This window comes from Halichoeres trimaculatus, unplaced genomic scaffold (genome assembly GCF_033239565.1).
Source record: "Halichoeres trimaculatus isolate MK-OKI-2021-1 unplaced genomic scaffold, fHalTri1.1 fHalTri1_scaffold_4, whole genome shotgun sequence".
NCBI lineage: Eukaryota > Metazoa > Chordata > Actinopteri > Labriformes > Labridae > Halichoeres > Halichoeres trimaculatus.
The window spans coordinates 8901878-8920260 of record NW_027437182.1 but is presented as its reverse complement, the minus strand read 5'-3'; the positions used below and the strand labels follow the sequence as shown (position 1 = coordinate 8920260).

The following is an 18383-nucleotide window of genomic DNA, read 5'->3' as shown; positions in this document are numbered from 1 at the left end:
ATATGACACAGATCAGCTTCATTGCAGACAGAATCTCACTTCTCACATCGACTTATTTCACAAGAGGCCCATCCTACAGGCTTCCTGTTTCTAAAAAGGAGCACATCACTACTGCACTTAACTTTCGAGCCTTCAGATGCTTTTCAGTGATAATGAAAAAGGATAACAGGAAATGCCATAAATCCTCTTTCATTATCTGGAAGAACTACTTTATGTTGGTGCATAAACCTGAAAGCAGACTGAGGTCATGCAGGGTTTTTATGGCTTTTGGTAATACAAATGTTCCTATTGTGAATGTGCATCTTCCCAATGAGAGTAACATCTAGAAGTTTCTTCACTGAAAGGCTGAAACAGTTTGAACTTGAAGAACCAGGAGCTCTATTTTTAAGAAATCTACTGTACACAGTTATTACGATTAAGTGCTCACTCTCGCCAACAACTTCTCCGTAGTGAAAATAAATCTGTGGCTCTACAAACCTTGGCACTGCCTTCATGTTTCCATGCTTATTGCTTCAAACATATCACAGCCTTAATGCAAACATACCATTAATATTCTAATCCCCTGTTATAACATCAGTCAGTGAAACGAGAAGCTGCATTAAAGAAAAGGTCACTTTGTTTCAAGAAGCAATTTAAATAATTTAATGTCTTTGAAATCACTAACAGACACGCCAACACTGCAACAAACTTTGTACTCAAATAGTGACAATTAACAATAAATAATGCATTGTTTAACTTTAAGTTAACATTATTCTCAACTCCTAGAAATACATTCAAACATCATGCTTTTGGAAGCAGTAACTTGTTCTCAGGGTGTACAAGGAGTTTACCATCCTATCATGCAAGGTGACACATCCTATCTCTATAATAAGTTCACTCAGATAGTTTATTACATAAAATCACAACTCTTAAGTGCTGTAAGACTTTGGCTGACTAAGACACGGCTTCACGATTTCGAATTAAATTCACCGGGCGTGAAACAGGGGACTTCTAAGTTGCTGTAGTGCAGAGTTAAGTCCCACTTCCTCCAAAATGTGTGCACTTAAAAATATACTCATCCTATATTTGAATTTAAATAAAAACTACTTTTCTTTTGCAGTGATCAACCCTCAGGATATCAAACAATAGCACAACATTTCACTTAAAGGCAGCTTGAATCCAGAAAGGATCTGGAGGCAGTCACATTTAAAAAAAGAAAGGAAAGGAAAGGAAAAATCTCCTTTGAAAGTGTCCCAGATTGCCTCTTGCAGAACTAAGTGGCCTTCTGCAACCCTTTACTAAGGATGGCACATCACTATCGAGTCCTCTGTCCGCTATGGATTTGCTGGCTTCCTTTGTGCTGTCGGCGGATAATTGGCCAACTCTTATTGCGACAGCTTATTCTGTCAGTAGCACTTAAAAGCTACAAGTACACAGTCCTCCTCACTCCCTCTTGCTCTCTGAGACACACACAAACACACACACACACACGAGCACACATGAGCACACAAGTAGTCAAGTGTGACCGTTGCATCGTACATCCACTACTGTTATCTGCACAGGAAACACCTCTGCAAAGAAGGCCAAAGGAGGTCCGCTGCAGCTTTGTGGAGCAGGCCTCTGATTTGTTCACAGTCAGAAGCGGTGAAGCGACCTGCACACACAGATTAATCCAGTGCAAACACACACTAAAGAGTCCTTTCTATCAAACCTGCTCTGTTTTTTTCTTCTTTAACTGCCTGGTCCTCAGGTGTGAACTTCTCAGCCTGGCTGTCCTCTACAGTTCACTTCTGGGGTCTGTCGCCGGAAATACGTGGTCTTTGTATGCGTCCGTGGCGTGCAGCTCGACCTTCCTTCCTTCTTTGTGTTCAGTCCTTCCTCCTGAAGGAGCGCAAACATTCCAGTTATGTGTTTTAAGTCCGTTCTCTCTCTTTCCCCCCTGCATCAGCACTTCTCAACCCTTTGCGGCGTCAGCAGAAAGGTTTTCAAGGAGAGTTCTGTAAATGTCCGAGCGGAGGAACCGCGGATACGAGTCTCTTTCCATCAGTCCGTAAACTATCTTCTGAGCTTCTTCAAAGCAGTGCAGGGTGGGAGACTTGACGTTCCTTTTGATCTGCTCTCGGGTGTGATAGTCGATGTTGATCTGGAATGAGATGGAGAGTTCAGAGATTCAACACTTAGTCTTCCCCACTTTTGATCTGTTGTAACAGGATTTAAAGATGAGCACATGAATGCAAAAGTTACCTCTTTCGGTGATTCTGCTTTGACAAACTGCTCATAAATCTTCTTAGCTCTTGAGGACATCCTGAATGAAGACTTGATCTTCTTGTAATCCTCACAGGTGAGCCAGAACTCAATATTCTCATCACTGTATTCAGATTTGAGAAAGTTGCGAAAAGTAGCTAATCCATCTGAGGAGAGCAAGGAAACACACAAAGCATCAGTAACCTGAAACCTCTTTTTTTGGGACATCAAGTTTCCTCTTTTGACTCTTCATCATGTTCTGATTTTAGCTGCACATGTGTCCCCGAGGGGAAAATGAACCTACATTTAGAGTCCAGAAGCCGCTCCAGTGACTGTGACCATTGTTGGGTGTCTTCTAAAGTCAACCTGCTAGGAGAGAATTTAAGTTTCATTACTCAAGCTTTGGTAAAAAATTAAGCTGCCAGCACAGAGAGGAGGTCTAATCAAGAAAGCAGAGCAGATGTGCTTATCAACTTTGTACAAAAATGTCCAACCATGGGATCTGTTGGTTCACTTGTGTGCTGTGCCAAAGCAAACATGGTGTCTCTAGTTCATTTGAATCCTTTCATGATGCCATAGATGGAAATGATAGAGGCAGGCTGGCTATTTTAAAACTGAAATGTATGCAAAACACTCCATAAGTCCCCTTACCTCTCAGAGCTTGATGAGTGTGAGAACATGCCTTGGAGTCGGCACATAAAGTTCTTTCCACTGAGTAGAGATAAGACATACATGAATATATAGCTCTACAGGATTAACTGCTGTTAAATCTGCTTCAAGTGAATCCATCCAAGCATGTTTGGCATGTAAGTAATTAGAAAAATGGAGCATGTGGGGAGCTGAAGTTAGATAACATTGTTAGCTTTAACCTTTTTTGGAGGATGAAGCATCAGTAATGTTCTTTGCCGTGAGAACCCAAAATGCTAACTCCGGCTTCAAAAATACAAGCATTCCATAAAACCAAACATTACTGAAAGCCCACACAAGCATCAAGTCAAAGTTTCACTCACATGTTCTTGTTTCTCTTCCTGTCATCTCTGTCCATGATGAGCTGATCTGTGTTGAGGGGTTCGACGGTTAGGCTGGGCATTGTTTTGTTAAGTCCAAACTCTCAGGCTCTCCGTCCTGGTCATGCTGCGGCTGAGAGACTCTTAGGAGGGTTCCCCCTGCAACGCTGCTTTTTATACCAAGGTTTCCTGTTGCTACGGACTACTGGGATACATCAGCAGCTCAGCCCCAGACTGAAGAGGAAGCACCCCTTCCTCCTCCTTCTCCTGTTCCTCCTCTCCTCCCACCTCACTGTCAGAAGCAACACATACGCACGCTGTGCTGCATGTGTGCCTCCCTCCTCTTGATGCCTCTTCTCCCTATTAAGTCTTCCTACGTCTGTTCCTGTCTTTCTGCTGCAGATCTTTCACTCCTGCTGACGGGATGAGCAAAACACCCGGCATTGTGTCTCTGTGTTATTTTTAATCTGGAGAACAGATGCAAATTACTGTAACAGTGATAGGCAAATCATGACCTTTACACATTGACTGTCTTTTGGTCAGTTTGGTGACGCTAGTTTCAGAATGACAGAGGGGCTAACAAAACATCAACAATTATCGTGTCCCACAAAGGAAATTTCATAAGTGTGGTGAAAACTCATGCACTGCAAGGATCATGCTGAATGTAAGAAAGAGGAAACAGCAAATGGATTACAACAGACTCAGCAAAGCGATAGGAAGTCAGAAACTTTGTCTCGACGTCACATCATGACCGCTTGTGTTACAGTTTTGCTTAATCGTCGAAACCCCTACTGTTCATCCGCTCATGAATAGAGCTATCTCCACTTCTACATCAGACTGTGGTTAATATGTGAGACAACATGGCCAAGGAAATCCACTTCAGAAGACTTTTTGTGACTTGATATAAAGATATTTTCCATCAATTGGGGTACAATCTTGACTTTAGCTCAGGAAAAGGTCAGCAGCTACAAAAACGAACATGAATGGATCCTCATGCTGATGCCAGTTGATACACACTTGACAAACCACTGGCTCCTACATTTGAGGCTGTTAGTTGTTAAAAGGCCTTGGAGCAGACAGGGCTGAAAAGAGATAACTTAGCCTGGCCTGAAATTGAGTCTTGGTGTGAGAACTTGTAGTGAACCGGACAGTTTCTTGGCGAGTCTGTGGCGTTAGCTGAAATTAGCTTTTCTAGCACTGACCCTTGACTTTGTATGTGTCCTTTAAGTCAGCGCTGGTCCGTGATCTATTTTGTCTGGCGTTAAAAAGGCTGCTGAAGAACGAGCTGTGGGAATTTATGGGCTTCAACATCCCATCCTGAACTTTTGTCTTATCTTGAAGGCAGGGTCACGCTCAGACCAGAGCAGCTTTCAGAAAGTATTTTCCAGCAAAGAGAAAAGTGTTCAGAGCAGCTTTAACGGCCAGAGAGAGATGTTAAAGTTTTGATAACGCAGCACACTTTCAGATAGTTTTTGCTTTAGGGCATCCACAGTGTTTCAGGTGTGAAGTTACTAAGGTAGATGAATGAAAAATGCATGAAAAGCTCAAGGCTAACCTTCTCTTACTGAGTGAAGAGGTTTTTGTTGTCAGCTTCTGAAACATAAATGATTCTTTCGCGGATGACAAAGACGTGTAGGAGTCATACGCTGATCAGTGTCAGGAGAGCATCATTTTCTTTAGCCATGAACACACATTAAACACAACTGACTCAAAGTGTGTTTTCCCGGTTCCTTTGACTTCCAGTGTTTATATGAGTTAGGCTGATGACAGGGTGTTGGATTGAAAGAGAAGAAAAGATTTGAAAAAAGTTTAGCTGGCAACATAACTAGAAAATACGAAAGAAACAGACAACTAAAAGGAAATGATGATCAATGAAGATCTGTCTTTGTGATTTTCTATGTCTTTGAAACTGACCTGCATATCTGAGTTGACTCTATGGCTGTGCATGTAGTATTACTAACAGTAGCACAGCTATTGATCTTCTGTTGCGAAAGCCTAAGGTCAAAGCTTAAACTGTGGCTAATGACTTCCTGAGCCAACAAGGCATCCACCAATGGAGTGATATCCAAAATTAAAGATCAGTCAGGTCAAAATTGCTTGTTTTGGTAACTAAATGTTAGTCAGTCTTTAAGTAATGGAAGATACCAACACAAACCACAACCGCAGGATCTTGATTCTAGTATTTACTACATTTTCAGAATCTCTGCAAATGCTCTGAATCGCAGTAAAAAGTAGCAACATAGCACGACCAGAAACATGCAATCTGTCAATCAAATTGACCACACTGCCCCCATGTGTTTTGGAGGAAAATTGTGAAGTGACTCATGCACATCAACACAGAACTACGTAGTGCTCATGACTGCCTTGGCTACCGGAAGTACAAACCAGGCTTTACTTCTTGAACAAAGTCTTTGAAGTAAGAATGTGAGGCTACGCAGTTAACTTTTCTCTCTGCCTAAGTGCACCACTGAAAATGTAGAAATCTCTTATGTAAGATTTTAAAAAGACTCTCCCACTCCCTCCAAATGTATCTACTTCTTCTTGCTCTCAGGCTGTACGTGTAACACCATCTGCCACAGTCTTCACACTGATAGGGTGTCTTCCTACTCATTTTTGGGGGCGAAGTAAAAGACTAATCTCTACTCAATTTTTCATGCTAAACTCTCTGATGATTAAGCAAATTTGTCTAAAAGGTACTTTAAAGCCATATGAACCCAAACCAACCATCACAGGTAATCAGCCTCAATGCAAATACATCATAACCCTGCTACAGACTGTCAGTTGACTTTTAAATCTATATGTGTAAAAATGTAGATCTCGTTTACACCCCAAAAGACCACCATGTCTGCATCTTATCCAGCCTGGATTCTCCTTTGTAATTTCTCCAACAACAAAAGTTCTGCTCACTTTAAAGAAGAGGGAGCAGAATCTGGCAGAACACCCAGAAAAAATGGATTCAGAGGGTGCTTAAAATACCTTGGAAGACTTCTGTGTTATCAGGAAACTGATTAAATGTAGTTTTTTTAGCCTTCAGCCACTCTTTTTTCTGATGCCCGGGGCCGTTCTCTTACACCCTGCCCTTTGGCTCGGCCTCACTGATGCTGCTCTCCCTTTTCTGCCCAAACACGGTTATAAGTGCTGAAGCGTTACGAAGAGACACCAAACACTGCGAGCTGAAAGCTGTCCCTTTAATACCTGATTGCGTCTCCACAGTTACCCTGTGAAGGAACATGGCACCATGCTACAGCTGTTAGCCTGTAGCATTCAGATCTGTGAAGTTCCCCAAGTGTGACGGGCTTGACTAACTCTGCCATCAACAGTGCTCACTTCCTTTTTTGTTACTATGGTTACCATGCTGAGCTGTGTGAAAACAGTGACAGATTGTGTGTGAAGGATATAGCGCCATGTGATGCAGGAGATGTGAGACCTCTGTCATGTATCAGGAACAACCTCTGACACCCTAGTGTACTCACAGCTACTGACGTTTGACTTTGGAGAGCTGCAAAGTCTGCACACCAAAAACAACTTTGTGCAAAAACAGATTTATGTAGGTGGAAATTCAGGGTCAGCAGTACTCTGATTATTCTGACCATATTTTTTAAAAATATATTTATTCGACTTTATTTCATCCAACATCATGATGATTCTTGTACTTGTTCTTGCAACACTTCTGCTGTTTTATCATCCGCTGTTTCTCTGCCTCAATGTGTTTTTGCAACTCGCTTCACTTCTGCATAGTCATGCTAATTTACCCAGCTTTCTCTGTTGAGGTTAAGCAAGCTGATGGCTCAGTCGGTTCATACATAGGGATAGGTGTGTTACTTCTTACATAAAATAACTTTTATTCTTCTCAAATTGAATCTACAGAACTTTGATTTGTACAACAACTTAGTTAGAAGGTTAGTTTAAAATGGAGTAATGTCACAAGTGTGTTTCTGAGAGCAGATGAGTAAGCATGAAATGTTATCACCTCTTGGTTTCATTTTTTTTTAGACTTAATTGATTTACAAGCTGCCTCTCAAGTAAGAGATAATGTAAAGTTAAGCATAGTCAAATTAGAATCCTGATAGGATGAGAAGGACCTTGGTGACTTTAAAACTTGAGGCTGGTATAAAGTACCGCTTTCACTAGATCCATGTCAGCCTCTGCTTCGTTGCCCGTTGTCTGCTTGCTCCCTGATTTTTTGATCTGTTCAGTCCAGCACGTAGCAGGGCTGCCAGACAGCTGGAGTCTGGAAACAAAGAAGTTTTCACACTTTCCTTGCCAATGATGAGCCTCTCATGGTTTGTGTTGGGTGGTAAGTCCTCAAACCTTTTGACTCCTGGCCTGGCTCTGCTAACTATATTGGTTTATTATTGTTGTAAAGTTAAAAACAGTCTGGTGTAAAGATGGTTTATTTTATTCTGAAAGTCAGCAGCTGCTTTCAGGTGGTTTCAGTGCACCACCTCTTGTTCTAGTCAGTCTGCTCTGTGTTAAGTGATATGTCAACACTGTGGCATCCAATAGCAATAGAATTTTATTTTTAATACCTGGTCCAAAGAGCTCCAAGCCCTGTCACATCTGTGTCATTTTTCCCCCCTTCCAAAGACCAGCCTAAGATAGTATCTGATGTTTTTACCACAGTGTCAACAGGCAGAGGGAACTGTGCTGGACTCCTTAGGGTTTATCAGAAATAAGTGTTAACCAGAGAGACAGAGCTACATTTGATTGAAATAATGCACTCACGGACAAAATGCCCACCCCTTCTTTTTTCTTTCTTTTTTTTTTTTTTTTGATGTCTTTTTTTAAATATTCCAGGAATGTCTTTTCAAATTACCATATCTTTGGTTTGCCTGAGGGCTGCACGGTGGTGCAACGGTTAGCGCTGCAGCCTCACAGCAAGAAGGTCACCGGTTCAAATCCCCACCTTGGCCGGTGGGTCTTTCTGTGTGGAGTTTTCATGTTGTCCCCGTGCATGCGTGGGTTCTCTCCGGGTACTCCGGCTTCCTCCCACAGTCCAAAAACATGCTGACCAGGTTAATTGGTCACACCAAATTGTCCCTAGGTGTGAGTGTGTGCGTGCATCGTTGTCTGTCTATGTGTTAGCCCTGCGATTGACTGGCGACCAGTCCAGGGTGTACCCTGCCTCTCGCCCAATGATTGCTGGGATAGGCTCCAGCCACCCGCGACCCTAAACAGGATAAGCGGTATAGAAAATGGATGGATGGATGGTTTGCCTGACAACAGGAATTTTACTTTTATTCTGTTTTGTTATACATCACTACCTCACCTGTTATTTATTTTGTTTATCTACTTTATTTCTATAGGTTTTCTACTTGACTTTTTGTCTGTGAAAAACATTATAGTATAGTTATTTATTTTACTTATATTACAGGTAATCTGTGAAGTCTCTGTCTTTTGCTTTTCAAACAAAGCAGATTTAAAACACCCTCTTGAAGCAGTATGCCTTGTTTTTCAGCACTTTACAACTTGGAAGAAATAAAACATGCTTCAGAGGAATAACTGTTTGACACCATAATTGTGAAATAAAAAAACATGAAAAAACAAACCAAAAATGTAAAGCTTAGATTTTAAAAGCAGAACCTTGACTTTATTTGTTTTTATAAATAAAATATTTCACTATCTTTTCCCAGAGACCATCTGAGCAGGTTATATCTCTGGGTAAAGCAGTTTGTGTATCTCTGCCATCATTGTCCGCAGATGATGAGATTATTCCCCTAACAAGGCAGCACATTCGGGCTGATCTGTTACGCCTCAGGTTGTCTGATGACTCCAGTGTTGTCGTTTAAGCCCCTGAGCTATTATTAGCTGCCTCAGTACTCCTTTTTAAGGCACAATCCTTCAGAATAAGGCCATTTACAGAGCTGAGAGGGATCAAGGGTTACTGAAGGGTTACTTTTTTCCAGTTTGGTAAACCCTATTGCTGGTGTGTGGAGTCATCTCTGAACCTAATTAGAGGATATATCAAACATGTGACCAGAGACAGAATCTCCTTGCTGGGCGAACTGTGGAAACTCTTCTCTTTTTTCTTCCTGACTCATGCCCATCTCTTCGCCTCCAGTCAGACAGACAGTCAGATAAATATAAACCTTTGTCTCACAACTTCTGACGGCATGGAAACCCTCAGATGTATGAGATTACACATCACAGAAAAGGTGGAACCAACTCACCACGTATGAAAACATACCCAGTTTTATAAAAAGGAATTTATTTCCCATAATTCCACACGTCATGAACCATTCATTTATCATTCTTTTTCATACTGTAACACCACCTAAACTTACAGAGACTTTCAGGTAGCACATACTGTATTTCAAACAACTTTATAGTTCTGCATCTTCTTCACTGATATGTAGTGACAGCGTTCATTTACCCCCAGACTTTTGCCCTCATACATGACTTTTCTTTCTTGGTGTTTGACTTGCTATTTGACCCTCCACAACGTTTCATGAACCAACCTTAACAAACCTTTTCTCCTGCATTAAAAAAAAAAAAATCAGCTAAGCAGCAAAAAATGGACAAACATGAGAAATGGAAAAGCATTGTTGAACCATTTTTATGGTTTCAGTCTCTTGTTCAGGTCTTTTTCATACATCTGAATGTTTATATCTTTGAATTTAGTTGTATCTTGAAAACAAATCACAAGAAAGTATGATATGAATTAGGCTAACTTTTGGTTGTCAAGTTAAAGAAAGGATTTGAGGTTGGGTACATTGTGTCACCTCTGTTTTAAGCCAGGCAATGTAAGTTGCCATATTAGTAAAACAAAAAGCAGAAACTCATAATCCATTTTGCAGAAAAAACTTGGGTTAAGCATTTACTAACTATTTTCCTGTGGTTCAGCCTTTTCTTTCAGATCATATAGCTCTATTTCCAAAAACAAGATGGGAGAAGCCAAACTATAAAACTCAACGTCTCACATGTCACCAACTAATAGGTGACATAACAGCAGCCACTTCTTGTCCGCTTCTCACACACAGCTTATGGTAGATGCAGTGTTTTGATTCTTAAATGTACCAAAGAGTCCTTGATTTCTGCTTTAGCCTCAGATAGGCTTCTGAGTGCAGGAATCTGGGGCAAGAGTCTCTTTCCATCAGGAGATAAACGTGTCTCTGTGCCTCGTCGAAGCATGACGGGCTCGGATTCTCCAAAGACTTCTTGATCTTCTCTCTGATATGGTGGTCCACATTGATCTGGAGAGGAAATAGCAGAAAAACAGTGAATAATGATGTTCACAAAAAAATGCATTGTTCTTTTTAACCCACGTGTTAGCCAGAAGAATTTATCTAGCTAGAAGAATTCATCTTCAGCTAGCTTCATGCACGACTTCTGGTAAGGCCGTGATTGACTGATGAAGCTTCCCCTTGCTCACCCCTCCTGGGAATGAAGTGATGGTGGTCTTTGAGGAGAAGAAGCTGTTGTGATACATGGTTAATGTGATAAATTCCTCCTTTTTAAAACAATTCAAATTATTTTGTGCATAAAATCCCTCCTCCTCCTCTTCTTTTTCTTCCAACCAATTGATTTGAAAAGCCACACACTGAATACAAAATTGTAAGCATTAACTACTTTGATAATCCTGTTCCACAGTAGAAGAAAGAGGACTCACTTTTTCATATTTAGGTAATAATGCACGTTTAAATACAATCAAAGTTTTTCTTTTCCATTTCTACCAGATCTTTTCTGATTAATTCTGGTAAACACTGCATACTGTACCCTTAAATAATGAATAAGTGATGCCAAAAATAAACCAATCATCCCCAATTCCTCCTCAAAGCTAGCTGAGATGACATCTTTCATCTTCCACAACTTAAAGAAGGGTTTTGTGCTTTTTTTTTCTCAGCCTTCATGCTATCCCACCATAGTTTACAGCCCCCCAAAACCCCCTTTTTCTCTCACTGGTATTTTAAGAAACTCTTGTTTCAGCCTTTAGCTGCTGTCTCTTTAAGGCTCCCTGCTCCACCAACCATCTTCACTCTAATTGGCTCCCCCTTTGGAGGCCTGTCAGGGGCAGAGCTATGTGTACTGCATGCAGTACCCTTAAATAATCAATAAGTAAGGCCAAGAATAAACTAATCATCCCCCATCCTCCTTCTCAAAGCTAGCTGAGGCAACATCTTTCATCTTGCAAAACTTAAAGAGGGGTTTTGGGGCTTTGTGTTTGTTTTTTTTTAGCCTTCACGCTTTCCCACCACAATTTACAGCCCCAACATAATCCCCTTTTTCTCTCACTGGTATTTTAAGAAACTCTTGTTTCAGCCTTTAGTTAATGTTTCTTTAAGGCTTCCCACTCCACAAGCCCCCTTCACTCTAATTGGCTCCCCTTTTGGGAAGCCTGTCAGGGGTGGAGCTATGTGCAGACCTTGGTGTTTGAGGCCCGTCCCCTCCATTGTGCCATGAACCAGTTTGGAGATCCTTTTATGGTGACCTCATCATCACAGCAAGTCTCGTGGAGGTCTTGTGCTATTTTTGGAACAGCCTGTTTTGATCAGTTTATGGACAGATTCAGGGATTTCTACAACATATAAATATGAGAGGTTTGAAAATTTGCCCACGTTTGGTCTGAACACCCAGTTACTTTATATCAGTGTTTAGGTAATTGAAGGGCAGAGTACCCCTCTTTAAAGAGCAGCAGAGTACCAGTGTTAAGTGTAATAGACCGTTTTCTTCTATCTTCCATCTAACTGTGAGGTGGACATCACCTTTTATATTGAGTAAAAACTTCATGGGTGTTGAAAGTTTTGAAATCAAGACATTCACATTTGAGGAACAGACTCTCATCTGATCTCAGAGCTGATACTTGTGAACCACACCCCACAGGATATATCTTCACCTCAGTGTGCCAACTCTGAAGATGTTACAGCCTACAGCACTACAGCACAGTGAGAGTTGTGACATGCTGTGATCTTGTTTCTTCATCCACTTTGTGAATTTTTCTCATCCTTCTTGCTAACATGAGGCATTTTATTCACAAGCTGATGCAACATTACTTTCCCCTGTTGTGTAATCTCAGTTTGGGGGAAATGGTGAATATTCTGGTCAATACCTAAACCACATTGCAGAAGAACGAAGATGAAAATTCATTCAGCTCCACCAGCAGACTAACTGACCTCTCTGCAGGCCGTGGGCTCGATGAACTCCTGATAAATCTTTTCTGCTTTCCAATGAAGGTCGTCAGTTGAGGCGGTTGACCTGAAGTCTTCACACGCGAGCCAGAAATCGATGTTTTCTTCACTGAACTCTGACTGTAGGAAGGTCCGAAATGCTGCAAGGCATTCTGTGAGGGGAGAATTTGTTTTTATTTTTTTAGAATTCAAAACTTTTTTCTTCCATGGGAAGATTCAGAAATTAGATTCTGTGTGAGACTTGTTTTAAGTATGATTTCCAGATACGGCTAAAGAATATCCGTCCATCTGTTCTCTTACTTTTATCCCGGAGCAGTTTTTCCATGGTTGGGTAGATTTCATGGTCAGCCTGCCAACTAAAAAAGTGGAAGGTTTTAATTTTATTGTAAAATACATAAATAAATAGATAAGATGAAATAAAAAATATATAAAGAATGAAAACCTTAAAACATTCTTTACCTGTGCTTTGAAGTAAAGGCCTCCTCTTTTATCTTTTGTACCATGAGGTTTTGGATATCCTTCTTGTGCCTCTTTCGGTTCAGGATATCTATTCTGTAGAATAAATTTAGATAAACTTTTTAATGTTTGTGTTTTGATTACAAAAGAAGAATCCTGTCAGCTTAACTCTACATTACTCAATATGATTGGATTGTCTGTCTTACCTTCTGGGCCGCCTCACATTTTGCATCAGATCCTTAATTTCGTAAAGCCTAATCTTTGAAAACAAAAGTTTCGGCATTTTAACATCCCTGATCCTCTTAAAGAGCTTCAGTAGTCTGTGTCTGTAAAAATAACACTGTCTCCTTTTAGCACTCACCCTACAACTGGCAGGGAAGGTGTTCACCGATGACGCTGAGGGCCTGCTGGTACAGGTTTCCTAATGCCTGCTGGGTAATCATACAGGCGGCTGCTGCTCAGACTCAATCGCTGCAGTTTATGACTCATGGCTGTAAAATTCCAGCGAGAGTTGGTTGAAAAGCTGAATAAAGAGAAAATCTCAAAGGTCGACTGAGGCCTGAGAACATGCCCGTAACTGAAGCAGGGTGGGACATATCACAATGGAACAGCTAACTGTCAGACACATAACATTGTGTAACTGTGTCATTAATCTCTGTTTTTATTTGGTAAGAACATAGATCAAAGTGATCCAGTTCCGATATGATTCCTATATTATATTCATTTTTAAAGTACAGAGGAAAAAAAGCAGTTTAAACATCTTCATTTGTGTTTATTTAGATATTAACATATTACATCTTTGAAGTTAAACACAAAGGGAAAGCAGAAATCATAACAAAAATTATTAAGTGCATCTGTGCATGCACAAACAAAACACAACCAGACAGACTTTTAGCAATAAAAGAATGACCAGTTAATCATCATCTGGGAAAAGGTGTGTCAGTGTCTTGGAAGTGTAGAGGTATTTTACTGTCTGTGTAGTTTATGTACAGATGATACGTGTTGAAGTCTCTTCTTCTTTTGTTTATCCGCAATAAAAATAAAGAAAGATGTCCAACCACGTCTGTTGTTCACAACTGTAAATAGATTTGGATTTACATGATAGATTAGTAACTAATGTGACAAAAGTGACTTTTTTCTTTTTTTTTTTAAATTCCTGAGGAAGTGTTATTGTAGTAAGCGGGTGACAGGACCCAACTTAAAGACCCCAAGTGTACAACTCAGAAATTGCAACAAAAAAGGGATCTTTATCTCACTACCCCCCTAAATAAATAATAAATAAATAAATACATAAATTATATATATATATATATATATATATATATATATATATATATATATATATATATATATATATATATATATATATATATATAGTGCTACAGGGTGAAAAAAATAAAAGCAATGCTGGGAAAAGCCAATTGAAGTAGCAACCTTTACTCTCAGTAATTAACTATCTTTCAAATATAGTAAAGAAAAGGTGCTTAATTGATAACTTTGATACAAGACAGACCTCTGGAAACACTCTTGACATGACAGAACAAAGAGACCCAGGACAAAGAGAGATGTAAACTACATATACATAAGGTGATGGGGCACAGGTCAAAACCAATGAGGGCAGGGACAACAATCACAAAGGCAGGAAGTGGATGGGAAAAAGGATAGCTAAACTAAAAAGTGTGAACTTAACAGAACAGTAGAAGGTAAACTCTCAAACTTGGAGTTAATCCTAAATCAAGTGTTTTTGAGCATGGCACTCGAACATTTATGTAAGATGCGTATGAAAGGTATTGTAATGCTGGTGGTCACCTGTTATTAGCATTCTGGACCAGTGCCTGAGTATGGTGTGTGAGTGAGTGAGACAGATAGCTTTAAAATCACCTTTATGTGGCAATAAATACCGGATAAGTGTTTTATAAGTTTACCATTTTCAATATGGCAGCAGGTGAGGTAGTAATGTATAATAAAGAAGGATAAAGATAAAGACCGCTTTCTCAGAAACTCTAGCATAGAAGTTGCAATTTTGACATCCGGATTGTACTTGAGCCTCTAAATACCAAACAGTTCAGAGTAGAAGGACAAAAGAAGTTGAAAATAATGAGCCAAAGAGTAGGAAATTTGGGAGACTGTTCAAAGATATTCAAGGGGAAAGAAAAGCGAACTGTATCATGAACTGAATCATGTGAGGACACAATGCAAAAAAGCATTACAGAAGACAGGAAGTTAGCTGGGAAGTTCCTCCATGAACAGAAACCAAACAGAACAGATAATGTCTTTTTTTTTCATACCCACACACATCCCTCTGGGGTCTTTTCTCAACCTGCATTTTGGATGCAAATCAGTACAACACAGCCCCTCTAGCAGACTCCTACGAAACAGGCTGAAACAGTGGTGGAAAGTTTACCACACACAAAGCTGGTGCCTGTGTGTCCCTTTGGGCGAGGGTGATGATGTGGGTGTGTGGTGCTTTTTAGGACTCCCTCGGGGGTCTCTTCTACGCGTACAGTGGAGTGTTTGTGGCTTGGAGAAAGATGAAGTGGGTTTGGCTTCAAACTTTCCAGTCACAAGAGTTATAATTGACGCACGTGCGATGTTACGGAGTTGACTTCTCAGCAGGCGACACCCTTCATATTGCATGCTTGACTGAAAGGTACTTTCAGCCAAACCGTGAGAGAATTTAGAGAATGAAATGAGTTAACCAAGCTTTCAGAATGTAATCATGATCAGCCGGGCTTGTCAAAGGGAAGTGCTCTTTGGTGAGCAGAAATAACTGAAAACCTCTATAATCGTACACGAGTGTTTAGAGTAGTGCGATATGTAGAGTCTGCGGCCTGGAAATGCACTGTTGTGGTTCACTCTCATCTCTCGCAGCTTCATTTTCTGCAAAGGCAACCCATTTATTTATTCAGGGGAAGAAGTGCAAAAAACTTCAATGTTCTACTTTCTAATGGCTGAGTTTTGTGCAGACAAATGTAGCTGCTGATAGAAGGCACTGCAGAGAATTTAGCAAAGAGTTTGATTTTTGGTGGACACCTAACCTTGCAGAGCAGATGGGCCAGCGTAATTCAGTTTCTGAAATCCTGCAGATCTATCTTACCAGGCTTCATTGACCAACAAATTCACTCGGCTAAATTTTAACCGGCCTAATCAGGGACAAGAGGCTAAAGCTGCGTCACCAGACTTTCGTACTTGTCAGCGTTCCTTTGATTCTTAAGTTAACTTAACAAAAACGACAGCAGTCGTCTAACGCCATTATCGCAATTGTTTCTTGTGTTCTGATAGTTGATCATCTATTGTTTCTCAGCAGCGGCGCACATAAGCTATGCCATACCCGGGTTTGATGTGGATTGGTCTGTGGTGAGTGTGTCAATCAAAATGGTCGTTCAATCACCAGCTGCTGATTATTTTTGAAGGTCCCACCTCTGAAAACAAATCTGAAGAGCTGCGACCCAGATGAACTAGTGAAATATTTCCTGGCGGATATATGAAACTGTCCGTATCGTCTGGCATGTCAGGTTAGTGGACACCGAAAACAAAGGGAAAAATGGACCTAGATTCCAAGTAACAGAGAAATTGTTGTCATTGAAACAGTAAGCATGTCTGAGTTACTCATTAAATTCAAACATCACAGATGTCTAAAACTTAACTGAACACTGTTTTAATTCTGCCCTGTGAATCACCTCGAACACACCTTCTGAAAATGAAATGAAACAGGTCTTTTGTCAGCCGGCATAATTTGTGGTACTAGTTCACATATCTTATTGATATGTTGACTCAAATGATCTCATTGTTTCCTCTTCAAGACAGATAAGCAGCCTTTTCAGTTATGTAACTCCTCATCTTGTGATACAGGTTGTGTTTGTTTCGAGGTGTAGCTGAGGTAGCTGTTGTCAGTTTCAGGCCACTTGTTTCAAATTTCTCATTGACCTCCTGGAAGTAGACCTTTTAGCACAACATGTTATTATTTATGAAGATCTGAATGGGCTTCTTTGAGAAAACAATTCAAAATTAGGTCAACAGATAATTCTCTCCTCTCTGGACCACTTGCGGGCCTCTGACCCAGACGTTTGAATCACGACTTTTAAGGTCTGATGAACTTGGCCCCAAAATCAACTAAAGCTTTTCTCAAAACTTTTTTTTTTGTCTTTCCTTCTAAAGATATATTGTGACACATATTTTCCTTCCTTGAATGAAAGAAACTGAAGTCCATCTGCATATATTCTGGGTGGTTTTTATGCAGATGACACCAAACTTGTTCTTAAATAATTGATGTTAAAAAAAGAGCTTTATGAAACTCACCACCCCGTTGTTTATAGATCTGAGTCATAAACCAATACAAAGAAAACCAAAAGATGTGGATTATTGATCATTCTTGCCTCTGGGATTTGGAAAACATTCAAAGTAGGTCACGTCCACTTAAACAGCTGCCAGTAACACGTATTACAAATCATTGTGGCTCCAAAAATTGAGCTTCTTTAAGTGTCACAATAGCTCTACTGAAGTGGCAGACACTTGAATCAAAGATGAATGAATGAGTGAGTCACTCCCTCATCACACAGTGGGCTGATTTCCTCTTGGCTGCTGCTTGGCATGGAAGTGGAAAATAGTTGATGACTGAGAGCACCACATGGATCACCTGACAGCACAGTTTGTTCTGTGGAACTTGTTTTTATTTCTTTTTCAAACACATGACACTCAGGTGAAGTAGCTGAAACATCTAAAAGTCATTGTTCAGTTAGCCAACAAGTCATTTGTGTCACTTGTTTTCTTATGTTTTCATTTTATTTGATTTTTTTGCCTTGTCAACTGAAATTTACTCAGACTGCATTTGTTTGCTGTTCGAACATCCTGCTGTATTTGTATGTTTGACAGTGTTCTTCCCTTCCTTTAACTTTGGTGACGCCCTGTCCATAAACTCTATTTACATTGCAGAGTCATTAACCAGAGTTCATAATGATACATACTTAATCATGTAAACTTGTACAAACACATTTATACGGTCTACCAGTGCATGTCAGTACCCTGTAACTTATGTTTCCATCTTTTATGTGCCCTTAATTGTGTGTGCCATTGGAAGCATAATGGATTCTAAAAGAGTAGTTCAGTCAAACTTTTGGTCTTGGTAAGCAGCCCATTAAATGTGTCAGTTAAAAGAGGAATTGGATAGGTTTGACATTGATGATATTTGTTAGATTGTGAGTTATTCTGTAACCAAAGCTTTAACTGTCAATCTACCCTCTAGTATATTTCAGCTTCACCAAAAGAAATGTGCTGTCAGAGTTTGTGACTGACTTTGTCCCAATGTAGAGCACTTCAGAGAGGGTCCAGTCATAGTGTAAATGCAGGGCTCTGTTCTGGTGACATCTGAAAAAAGCCAAACTAGATGAGCCGTATCAGAGATGCACACATATAAGATGCACAAAAAACAAACACTCCTTTTTTTTTTTTTTGGAGAATCTCCAAAAGAAGGCATGTTTGCAGAGCTATTTTTACCCCTAATGTGAGTGTGGTGAGTGTGTTTTTTTACCGTATCCCCACGCCCACATCCCTGCCACTCCTAAACACCCAGTGA

The 18383-nt window shown here is 40.2% G+C and overlaps 2 protein-coding genes across 2 annotated transcripts; both read right to left on the bottom strand.

The window, feature by feature from the left end:
- Positions 1 to 654: 654 nt before the first annotated feature.
- Positions 655 to 3476, bottom strand: LOC141789669 (regulator of G-protein signaling 21-like). Its single transcript, XM_074669207.1, has 5 exons — positions 3234 to 3476; positions 2875 to 2934; positions 2528 to 2592; positions 2224 to 2390; positions 655 to 2122 (listed from the first exon to the last, which is right to left on the bottom strand). Exons 1-5 carry the CDS (start codon positions 3311 to 3313, stop codon positions 1934 to 1936), a joined length of 561 nt encoding a protein of 186 aa, XP_074525308.1. The 5' UTR covers positions 3314 to 3476; the 3' UTR covers positions 655 to 1933.
- A 6477-nt stretch (positions 3477 to 9953) lies between these two features.
- LOC141789258 (regulator of G-protein signaling 21) lies at positions 9954 to 13193 on the bottom strand. Its single transcript, XM_074668620.1, has 5 exons — positions 13018 to 13193; positions 12815 to 12907; positions 12656 to 12711; positions 12341 to 12507; positions 9954 to 10423 (listed from the first exon to the last, which is right to left on the bottom strand). Exons 1-5 carry the CDS (start codon positions 13092 to 13094, stop codon positions 10238 to 10240), a joined length of 579 nt encoding a protein of 192 aa, XP_074524721.1. The 5' UTR covers positions 13095 to 13193; the 3' UTR covers positions 9954 to 10237.
- Between the last annotated feature and the right edge of the window lie 5190 nt (positions 13194 to 18383).

What these genes read in the sequence shown, in the direction of transcription:
- LOC141789669 (XM_074669207.1), bottom strand. Translation starts at nt 3,313, where the DNA reads ATGCCCAGCCTAACCGTCGAACCCCTCAACACAGATCAGCTCATCATG. An exon ending in AGGAAGAGAAACAAGAACAT is followed by an intron (nt 2,935 to 3,233) that starts GTGAGTGAAACT and finishes ATCTCTACTCAG; the next exon opens with TGGAAAGAACTTTATGTGCC. An exon ending in GCGGCTTCTGGACTCTAAAT is followed by an intron (nt 2,391 to 2,527) that starts GTAGGTTCATTT and finishes TGCTCTCCTCAG; the next exon opens with ATGGATTAGCTACTTTTCGC.
- LOC141789258 (XM_074668620.1), bottom strand. Translation starts at nt 13,094, where the DNA reads ATGCCGAAACTTTTGTTTTCAAAGATTAGGCTTTACGAAATTAAGGAT. An exon ending in GCCTTTACTTCAAAGCACAG is followed by an intron (nt 12,712 to 12,814) that starts GTAAAGAATGTT and finishes CCACTTTTTTAG; the next exon opens with TTGGCAGGCTGACCATGAAA. An exon ending in AGCCCACGGCCTGCAGAGAG is followed by an intron (nt 10,424 to 12,340) that starts GTCAGTTAGTCT and finishes TTTCCTCTCCAG; the next exon opens with ATCAATGTGGACCACCATAT.